The following is an 11,538-nucleotide window of genomic DNA, read 5'->3' as shown; positions in this document are numbered from 1 at the left end:
AGTCTGGGAGAGTTATGCCTCCTGCTTGGCTTTTATTCCACAAGATTCCTTTGTCAATTCTGAGTCTTTTATGGTTCCATATAAATTTTTGGATTGTTTGTTCTAGTTCTGTGAAAAATGTTATGGGTAATTCGATAGGGTTTGCATTGAATCTGTAGGTTGCTTTGGGTAGTATGGCCATTTTAACAATATTAATTCTTCTAATCCAGGAGCATGGAATATCTTTCCATTTCTTTGAATTCTCTTTAATTTCCTTGATTAATGTTATATAGTTCTCAGCATATAAGTCTTTCACCCCCTTGGTTTGTTTATTCCTAGGTATTTAATTTTTGAGAGGTGTGAATTTAAAAGGTATTGTATTTTTATATTCCTTTTCTAAAATTTCATTGTTAAGTATACAGAAATGCAAGCGATTTCTGAATGTTAATCTTGTGTCCTGCTACTTTGCATGAATTCATTGATCAGTTTGAGTAGTTTTTGTGTGGATTCCTTGGGGTTTCTATATATAGTATCATGTCATCTGTGAGGGTGACAATTTTACCCCTTCTCTTCCAGTTTGGATACTTTCCCTTTTCATTTCCTCATTGGCCTATTGGTTTTTTTGCTTAGTCTCCACATAGTTTTTTCTCATTTCTTTTCCTGTGGTTGATTTCTAGTTTCATGCCTTTATGGTCAGAAAAGGCACTCATATGGTATTTGTCTTTGTCTTTCTGGCTCATTTCACTCAGTATGAGATTCTCTAGTTCCATCCATGTTGCTGCAAATGGCATTATGTCATTCTTTTTTATGGCTGAGTAGTATTCCATTGTGTATATATACCACATCTTCCAAATCCAATCATCTGTCGATGGACATTTAGGTTGTTTCCATGTCTTGGCTATTGTGAATAGTGCTGCAATGAACATGTGGGTGCATGTGTCTCTTTTAAGTAGAGTTACCACGTGATATCACTTATAACTGGAATCTAATATCCAGCACAATGAACATCTCCTTAGAAAAGAAAATCATGGACTTGGAGAAGAGACTTGTGGCTGCCTGATGGGAGGGGGAGGGAGTGGGAGGGATCGGGAGCTTGGGCTTATCAGACACAACTTAGAATAGATTTACAAGGAGATCCTGCTGAATAGCATTGAGAACTATGTCTGGATACTCATGTTGCAACAGAAGAAAGGGTGGGGGAAAAAATGTAATTGTAATGTATACATGTAAGGATAACCTGACCTCCTTGCTGTACAGTGAGAAAATAAAAAAAATATATTAAAAAAAAGAAAAGGCACTCAAAATAATTTCTATACTCTTAAATTTTTTGAGATCAGTTTTATGCCCCAGTATGTGGTCAGTCCTTGAGAATGTTCCGTCTGCACTTAAAAAAGTGTATATTCTGATTTTTTTGGATGTAATGTCCTAAAAATATCAATTAGGTCTAACTTTTCTACTGTGTCATTTAGGATCTCCGTTGTGTTATTGATTTCCTGCCTAAAGGATCTTTCATTGATATGAATGGCGTGTTAAAGTCTCCTACTATTATTGTATTCCTTTCAGTTTCTCCTTTTACGTCTTAGGTTTTGCTGTATGTATTTGGATGCTCCTATATTAGGGTATATATACTAATGAGTGTAATATCCTCTTCTTGAATTGTTCCTTTTATCATTAAATAGTATCTTCTTTGTCTTTCTTTATGGCCTTTGTTTTAAAGTCTGTTTTGTCTGATATGAGTATTACAACTCCTGCTTCCCTGTCTTTCCCTTTTGCATGAAATATCTTTTTCCATCCCCTCACTTTCAATTTATATGTGTCTTTTGCCCTAAGGTGAGTCTCTTGTAGGCACCATATTGTAGGCTCTTGTTTTTTAATCTAGTCTGCCACTCTGTGTCTTTTGCATTCAGTCCATTGCATTTAAGATAATTTTTTTTGTCTTTTTGTCTTTTCTAGGGCCACTCCTGTGGCATATGGAGGTTCCCCAGGCTAGGGGTCTAATTGGAGCTGTAGCCTCTGGCCTATGCCAGAGCCACAGCAAAAAGGGATCCAAGCCACACCTGTGACCTACACCACAGCTCACGGCAATGCCGGATCCTTAACCCACTAAGCAAGGCCGGGGGTCGAACCTGCAACCTCATGGTTCCTAGTCAGATTCATTAACCACTGCACTATGACGGGGAACCCCTAAGGTAATTGTTGATAAATATGTATGTATTGCCATTTTAAACCTTGTTTTCCAGTTGATTCTATGTTTCTCCTTTGTTCCTTTTTTTTTCTTTGGTTAGATGATTTCTTTTTATTTTATTCTTGTGTCCTTTTCTTTTTAGTTTTTGTGAATGTAATGTTTTGTTTTGATTTGTGGTTGCCTTGTTTTTCAAATATGTTAACTCCTTAGGATATCTGCTTGCTTTTGCCTGATAGTCCTACAGGCTCAAATGCATTCTTAAAAAAAAAAAAAAAGTCTAGGTTTTCTTTCTTTCCTTCCCCACATTTTATGATTTTGAAGTCCTTTTTTAATATATCTTCATGTTTGTCCTTTAGCTGTTCCTTGTGTTTATTGTCACTTTTACAATAGGTTTTTTATTTTCCTTTTATTTCTTAAAATAAAATAATATTTATTTATTAAATAATATTTATTTAAGCCAGTGTACAGATCTAAAAGGAAAAAAAAATTCCAATTGTTTTCCTCTATCCTATTTCTTCTTACTTTTTTTTAAATTAGAGGAGTCCTTTCAGTATTTCTTTTAGGATGGGTTTAGTATTGCTGTACTCTTTTAGTTTTTGTTTGTTGGAGAAATTCTCTATTTCTCTTTCTATTTTAAGTGATATTCTTTCTGGGTAGAGTATTCTAGGCTGCAAATTTTTCCCTTTTAACTTTGAGTATATCTTACCACCACTCTCTTCTGGCCTGTGATGTTTCTGTAAAGAAATCAGCTGATAACCTTATGGAGGTTCCTTTATAATTAACTCTTATGTTTTTCTCTTGCTGCCTTTAGAACCCTCTCTTTATCTTTAACTTTTGCTATTTTTATTATAATATGTCTTGGTGTGGGCCTTTCGGGTTCAACTTTTTGGGGGACCTCTGTGCTTCCTGTATCTTGATATCTGTTTCCTTTAGATATGAAAAGTTTTCAGACATAATTTCTTCAAATAAGTTTTCAATCCCCCTTTTTTTCTCCTTTTTTAAATAATGATTTTTATTTTTTCCATTATAGCTGGTTTACAGTGTTCTGTCAATTTTCTACTGTACAGCAAGGTGACCCAGTCACACATACATGTATACATTCTTTTTTCTCACATTATCATGCTCCATCATAGGTGACTACATATAGTTCCCAGTGTTATACAGTAGGATCTCATTGCTTATCCATTCCAAAGGCAGTAGTTTGCATCTATTAACCCCAAATTCCCAATCCATCCCACTCCCTCCCTCTCCCATCAGGCAGCCACAAGTCTATTCTCCAAGTCCATGAGTTTCTTTTCTGTGGAAACATTCATTTGTGTTGTATATTAGATTCCATATATAAGTGATATCATATGGTATTTGTCTTTCTCTTTCTGACTTACTTCACTTAGTATGAGAGTCTTTAGTTCCATCCGTGTTGCTGCAAACAGCATTATTTTGTTCTTTTTTATGGCTGAGTAGTATTCCATGTGTATATATATATCACATCTTCTTAATCCATTCATCTGTTGATGGACATTTAGGTTGTTTTCATGTCTTGGCTATTGTGAATAGTGCTGCAATGAACATAGGGGTGCAAGTGTCTTTTTCATGGAAAGTTTTGCCCAGATATATGCCCAAGAGTGGGATTGTTGGGTCATATGGTATTTCTATATATAGTTTTCTAAGGTACCTCCATACTGTTTTCCGTAGTGGTTGTACAAATTTATATTCCCACCAACAGTGCAGGAGGGTTCCCTTTTCTCCACACCCTCTCCAGCATTTGTTATTTGTGAACCTATTAATGATGGCCATTCTGACTGGTGTGAGGTGGTACCTTGTGGTAGTTTTGATTTGCATTTCTCTAATAATCAGTGGTGTTGAGCATTTTTTTATGTGCTTTTTGGTCATCTGTATATCTTCTTTGGAGATATGTCTGTTCAGGTCTTTTGCCCATTTTTCAATTGGGTTGTTGGCTTTTTTGCTGTTGAGTTGTATAAGTTGTTTGTATATTCTAGAGATTAAGCCCTTGTCAGTTGCATCATTTGACACTACTTTCTCCCATTCTGTAGATTGTCTTTTTGTGTGTGTGTGTGGTTTCCTTTGCTGTGCAAAAGCTTGTCAGTTTAATTAGGTTCCATTGGTTTATTTTTGCTTTTATTTCTGTTGCCTTGGGAGAATGACCCGAGAAAACATTTGTAAGGTTGATGTCAGAGACTGTTTTGCCCATGTTCTCTTCTAGGAGTTTTATGGTGTCTTGATATGTTTAAGTCTTTAAGCCATTTTGAGTTTATTTTTGTGCATGGTATGAGGTTGTGTTTCAGTTTTATTGAACTACATGCAACTGTCCAGTTTTCCCAGCACCACTTGCTAAAAAGACTGTCTTTTTCCCATTTTATATGCTTGCCTCCTTTGTCAAAGATTAATTGACCATTGGTGTCTGTGTGCCTTTTCTTTTTCTTCTTCTGGAATCCCTATTGTGTGTAGATTGGCCTGCTTTATACTATCCCATAGATCTCTTATATTGCTTTCATGTTTTTTCATTTTTTTTTCCATCTGCTGTCCTGATTGGGTGATTTCCATTATTCTATCTTCCAGGTCACCAATTTGTTACTCTGCATTATTCATTCCACTCTGCAGTGCCTTTAACTCAGTTTTCATCTCTGCAAATGAATTTTCTGTTTTTTCTTGTCTCTTCCTTATATTTTCTAGTTCCTTTCTAAAGTAATCTGCATTACTGTTCACGTCCACTCTTAATTCCTTCATATTCACCCTTAATTCCTTCAGTATTTTCATTATTTCCTTTTTGAACATAGTGTCTTTTATTTTTTATTAGTTTTTTAATTTTTATTTTTTTGTCTTTTTGCCTTTTCTAGGGCCACTCCTGCAGCATATGGAGGTTCCCAAGCTAGGGGTCAAATCAGAGCTATAGCCGGTGGCCTACACCAGAGCCACAGCAGCATGGGATCCGAGCCATGTCTGTGACCTATACCACAGCTCACAGCAACGCCGGATCCTTAACCCACTGAGCAAGGCCAGGGATTGAACCTGCAGCCTCATGGTTCCTAGTCAGATTCATTAACCACTGAGCCACAACGGGAACTCCAAACTTAGTGTCTTTTAGACTGCAGAGGTCTGTTTCATTATTTGCTCCTTCAGGTGAGTTCTCCTGTCTTTTACCTGGGAATGCTTATTGAGCTTCTTTATTTTGCTTTTATTTTTCTTATTTTCTGAGTTTAGGGAAAACAACTACTGTTTGTGGTTGGGCTATTTATATGTGTGAGTGCCCCTAGGTATTTTGTGAGGGCTTACTATTTATTTTTTAGGGTGCTGTGTGCTTCCAGAGAGATGGAGGCTAGTAGCCAGTGCCTGGTTGTTGGGCCCTTGAGAGTGGCAAGGACCCACAGGAAGGTGGCACAGGCTGCTCCTAGTTGCAGGGCCCTGGGTACTGGCAGTGACTTTCAGGCAGGTGTAAGCAGTGCTCAGGTATTTAGCAGGGGTGTGGCCTGATGTGTGCACTCCCAGGGTAATGAGAGCAACAACAGGTGGTGCTCAGTTATAGTGCCCTCCTCTGAGATGATTGGGATCATAGGTGGTGCCTGTAGATGGACCCCTGGTGGTGGCGGGCCACACCTACCTCTGGAGTCTGAGAAGACTGTTTGCCCACACTGCCTGTAGACCATGCAAGAGGTGCCCCATCACACTTAGGCTGCTCAAGAGGGACCTCTCCTTCTCAGCCTTCAAGAGTCTTGCTGCCCGTAACCCCACCCTCCAAGAGTCTGAGAATGCAGAGAGAAAGATATTCCTATGGTGATCCTCCCCTCCTCCTCCTCTTGCCCTCCCCAACAATGGCACCTTGCTTCTCCTGCCTGCTCAGACCTCCTCCTAGATTCCCTTGGCAATGCCATTCTACTCCCTAGCTCTCTCAGGCTGTCTCCACACAGCCAACCCTAGTCCTCTCCCTGGACCTGAACTCTAGAGCCTCCAATCTGGAAATTGCTAGTCAGTCTTGCAAGAGTCTCTGGAAAGTTTCTGTATTAATTTATCCATAGGAACGTGAACTCTGTTTTAATGCATTTAAAGGAAGCATCTTGGCCAAAAATGTGTCATTTTTTAGCATGAAATTAGTTGCTCTCTGGATTCACAGCCAACCTTGGAAAAATCATTTGGTACTTTCCAAAGAATATTTCTCCTCATATTCCTCTACAACATGTTACATTTTGACTTGTATTTGGATATAAATAACATAAACAGTGTATTATATACTAATACATTATTACATACAAATAAACACATATATATGCATTTATAAATCATGACCTCCACATGCAGTCTCTTGTATGTCAATCTGTTAATTCTTTCTGAAAATGAATAGAAGAATGTATATTTCCCTTAGCTCTATATTACTTAAAAGTTATGTACTTACAAATGAAGTAATGCCAATATTTTCTGAAATAAGTATAAAATACATACAAGTGAATGGTGGAGCAAGGTTTATTCCCTGCAAGTCAAATTAAAAAAAAAACAAACAGTTTACATGGAGCTAGTGGGTATATGCTGTTGTTAGAATCTTGCACCACTGCAGTTCTCCATGGAACAAACTATCCTGCTTTTTCTATCATAATAGTTATGCATAAATTTTTAAAATTTAGAAGAGCCATTCTTTCAGGTTCTGAACTGAACAATAAAATAAACAGAAAAAAGGTAGAAACTGAAGAAATTTAAAATACTACCACAAACCTAGAAAAGATTAATTGTCAGCAGTGGCATGATTTTTTTTCCTCCCTCCCTTCCTCCCCGCCTCTCTCTCTCCTTCCCTCCCTTCTTTCCTCCCTTCTTCCTTCCTTTTTTCTTCTCTTTTCTTTTGCTTTTTCATTTTCACTTTTATTGAGGTATAATTGAGATATAGCGACTTCACATATGTAAAGCATAATAAATTTTGATATACGTACGTACTTGCATGTTTTCATAGATGCCCTTTATAAAGTTGAGGAAATTAATTTGTATTCCTAGTTTGCTGAGACTTTTTGTCAGAAATGGATGTTGACTATTATTAAATGCTTTTTCTATATCTACTGAGATGATCACATGATTTTTCTTCATTTGTTTGTTAATATGTTGAATTACATTGATTGATTTTCAGATCAGATTGGCACCTTCAGGGTGGTGTGGCTATAGACTACATTGATTGCTTTTCAAATGTTAAACTAACTGTATCCCTATGTTAAACTAAAATACGTCATAACTATTGTTGAGCTCAATTTGCTAAAACTTTTTTTTTGAATTGTTCCATCTATGTTTCTGAGGGATATTAATCTGTAGTTTTCTTTTAATAAATGCGCACATCTGTGTAGCCATTTAGATCAAAATATAGAGTGTTTATATCATCCTAAAAAATTCCTTCATATTCCCTCCCAGTCAAAAATCCCAAAGGAAATCACTGGTCTGCTTTTTATTATCTTAGATTAGTCTTTTATTATCTAGAAGTTCCTAAAATTAGAATCATATAGTATCCATGCTTTTGTATTTGACCTCTCATGCAACAGAAAGTTTTTGAGGTCCACCCATATTGTTGCACATCTCAATAGATTGTTCATTCCCACTGACTAATGGAATTACATTTTGTGACTTATCACATTTATATCCATTTTTCCGTTAAAGATTTTTTCATTGTTTTTGATTTTGTGCTATAATGAACAAAACCACTGTGAGACCACACTTGCACAAATCTTTTTTTGGGGAATTAGTTTTCATTTCTCTTAGGAAAATGCACAGGAATGTGAGTAGTCAATCATAGAGGATGTGTGCTTAACTTTACTAAAAATAGCCAAACACTTTTCTAGAAAAATTATATTATTCTATATTCTGCAAGCAACAAATGATGGTACCAGTTGCTCGGCATCTTCACTAGTATTTGGTATCATCAGAGTTTCTGTTTTTAATTTAGCCATTTTAGTGATTATGAAGTGGTACCTTGTGATTTTAATTTTCAATTCCATGAAAATTAAAATACTGAGCACTTTTTCAAGTGTTTTTTTGCCATGCATATATCTTATTTTGTGAAATGTCTGGTTTTAACTTTGTTCCCATTCTTCACTAAATTATTTGCCTTTTTACTGTTTATTTGTATACATTCTTTATATATCCCAGGTATAAATCTTTATATATACTGATTCATGATTTTGTTGAATTTTAATTACATGTAGATAACTGAAAGGAGAAAAAAATGATTTGAAGTGTCAAACATAAGATATTATGAATTTAATTTTACTTATTAGCTAGCTAATCATCAGTATCATATTTGGGGCTTTATAGTACATACTCCCAAACTCCATCCCTGGAGGTTTTTATTGAGTAGATAGGAATATTTACATAAATTAAAATTTTTCATTTCATGAGTTATTTATTTCCATTAACTAAGTAAAAGAAGCAACCTTAGGAAAAGTCAGTCACCTTACTTTCTAGACACAAGCCTCTTCAGTGCACCCTTTACATCCCTATTCCTCAGTGTGTAGATGACAGGGTTCAACATGGGGGTCACCAAGTTGTAGAAGAGGGTAAGGAATTTCCCTTGGTCCTGAGAAGAATTATTTCCTGGTTGCATATACATATAGATAATATTCCCATAAAACAAGGAGACTACAGTGAGATGGGACCCACATGTGTTGAAAGCCTTCCTTCTTCCTGCAGCTGACTTGATCCTCAGTACAGCTAGGGCAATGTTGCTGTAAGAGATGAGAATAAACAACAGAGGCACCAGGACAATTATTACTGATAAAATGAAAACAGTGCTCTCCACAGCCACTGTATCCACACAGGAAATTTTTATCAGAGCAGGCATCTCACATAGGAAGTGTTTCACCCTGCATCTCCCACATCGTGGCAGCTTCATAGTCACTGGAGACATAACCAGAGAGTTGAGAAGCCCAACTCCCCAGGCCACAGACACCAACGTCCAGCAGAGCTGAGGGTGCATGAGGATGGAATAGTGGAGGGGCTTGCAGATTGCAGTGAAGCGGTCATAAGCCATGACTGCCAAAAGAACACATTCTGTACCACCCAGTCCCAGGAACATGAAGAGCTGTATGGCACAACCCATGTAACTGATGGTCTTGTCTGGGCTGCCTAAGTTGAAAAGCAGCTGGGGGATAGAACTGGTGGTAAAGCAGAGATCCAGGAAGGATAAATTAGTGAGGAAGAAGTACATGGGTGTCTGGAGGCAGGGGTCCAGGCAGGAAACCAAGATAATGACACTATTGCCCACTAAAGTCACAAGGTAGAAAATGAGGACAAAGACAAAAAGAATCTGCTCTAACCTGGGTCTGTCTGAGAAACCCAACAAGATGAAGTGTTCCTGGCAACTCTGGTTGGTCATGACAGTGGATAATCTGTATACACCTGCAGGAAAGTAGATAGAACACATCACGTTCTTAATGAAGAAGGCTAAGTCATCCACAGAGAGAAGAGGAGGATTGTGTAAAATAATCAAGTGATTATGTAAAACAGTTACATAAAATGTCAATATTCTGTGTAGATATAGATTATGTATTTTAGGAAGAATATCTCTTTTTATTCTTTTATTTATTTTTGGATACAAAAAATTACAGATTATTGTAGAATGTTTGGAAAACATAGACATATGTAAAGGATAGGAAAAGACTATCCACATCCAGAAACAACTACTACTGCAATACTGATTTATTTCTTTTTACTTTTTCCTTATATGTAATTTAATACAACCTAAATAATAATGTGTTTATAAATTTTATATTCTAAATTTACTTTCACAATTTTACATTGTGAAAATTTGCTTTGGTTTTAAAGTGCTACAGAAAATAATCATTAGTGTGTCATCATTTTTCCAATCATTTCTCTGTACTTAGTCAGTAAGGATATTTCCAATAATTTAAAGGTCTTGATAAAGTGATTATAGAAGTACCTGTTTTTGCTGCACTCTTAACAGGCATGTCTTTCCCTAAATCTTTAACAATTGTTTGGTCTCCCAAAATCTCCTATTGTTCAAATTTGATGATATTAGCTATGAAGTTGATTAATTTTGATGCTGATTAGCCTTTTGCATTTGGGAAACATTTGTCACTGAGCTAGCATGTCTCAAATCATAGAAAATTTTATCAATAGAACTTGAAAGTGACTTTTTGCATAACAATGAAAATAAGAGTAAAGGGTGATTTTTTTTTTGAAATTCAAGCCACAAGCTTTAAATTTTTATTCAACAGTTGACTCCATAACACCTAAATTCATTTATAAGTGATGAGATCCCTGATTCTACTTTGTTCTTTATGTGAAGTTCTTATTTTCCCTACCTACAAATATGCTCTCATATATTTCATAAAATTTCAATTTGATGAAAGACACAATTATGTAGTTTTCAATTAAACTTCATGTTCAAGTACAAAATTAATTACAAAAATACAAAATTTAATTGTATTTTTAACAGTTTCTTCCTTTTATGAATGATGTTTATATTTTTAACTGGATATAACTATGAGGAAGACATAGTTCTTTAAGTGACATAAATTATAAAATAATTATAATCATTTATACAAGTAGAAACATACTTGTATGGTGATATAATAAAATTATAAATGATATAAATATAGGATGATATAACTTCATTCATAAAAATAAATTTATATAACTTAGAAATTTTAATACATTGACAGAGAATGCTATCATGTTGCTTTAGAAATATGCATTTTTATCCCCGAGAAGAACTAATTATCAAATAAAAAAATAATTCAAGTAAATCACTTTTTCATATTTAAAACTGATGAATAAATTCAAAGCATAAATGTGCATTTAATAAAAACTTTTCTATGTACAAGAAAAATCTCAAAATACTTTCAATACTTCCTAGAAACTTTGATTTTTATGTACTTAAGGGAGTAAACATTTTAGGTTCATTCGAATGTGTTGAAAGCGCTTCTAAAATCAGATAGTTTAAAACATTCAAAGATGACTTTATGACCTGACATATAACAGGGCATTTTTCAGCATCTTCAATTAATATATTTCCTGTACTCTATCTACAGAATATGGTGTTTGAATCAGAATACTTTGGCTCAATATCCTCTATGTATTGATTGTCCTGTAAAATAATTCTATTACCTCATGGGTTGATGTGAAGTTACAGCTTTCGGGGTCACCTGTCCCTCAGGTGCTTAAAGAGTTTATGACTCTATCAAATACCACTTCAAATAGTCACTGTAACTAGTTCCTGCTGTAACTGGTGATCTTTTCTGGCCAAGCAAGTGTAATATAACATCTAAGAGGGATAGATGAGAGTGAAGGAATCACATCTTCATCTCTATCTCTGCACCAGTATCTCATACACATTGGTATCTTTATACAACATTACACATGTTTGTGAAGTG

General features: G+C 35.6%; 1 protein-coding gene and 1 non-coding gene across 2 annotated transcripts; one reads left to right on the top strand and one right to left on the bottom strand.

Moving 5' to 3' along the window:
- Positions 1 to 8,597: 8,597 nt before the first annotated feature.
- LOC100516810 (olfactory receptor 2W3-like) lies at positions 8,598 to 9,518 on the bottom strand. The gene has a single exon (XM_003128226.3). It carries the CDS (start codon positions 9,516 to 9,518, stop codon positions 8,598 to 8,600), a length of 921 nt encoding a protein of 306 aa, XP_003128274.3.
- A 1,094-nt stretch (positions 9,519 to 10,612) lies between these two features.
- LOC146401250 (small nucleolar RNA SNORD36) lies at positions 10,613 to 10,680 on the top strand. The gene has a single exon (XR_014811519.1). It is a non-coding gene; the product is annotated as a small nucleolar RNA SNORD36 (small nucleolar RNA).
- The last annotated feature ends 858 nt before the right edge of the window (positions 10,681 to 11,538 follow it).

This window comes from Sus scrofa, chromosome 7, assembly GCF_054392235.1.
Source record: "Sus scrofa isolate SSC_HxYL_T2T_F1_AM1 chromosome 7, Sscrofa_HxYL_maternal_Yorkshire_Landrace_v2.0, whole genome shotgun sequence".
Classification (NCBI taxonomy): domain Eukaryota; kingdom Metazoa; phylum Chordata; class Mammalia; order Artiodactyla; family Suidae; genus Sus; species Sus scrofa.
The sequence above is the reverse complement of the archived record's forward strand: the minus strand, read 5'-3'. Positions and strand labels throughout refer to the sequence as shown.

Excerpts from the sequence above, each read along its gene's own strand:
- LOC100516810 (XM_003128226.3), bottom strand. The coding sequence starts at position 9,518 with ATGACCAACCAGAGTTGCCAGGAACACTTCATCTTGTTGGGTTTCTCA.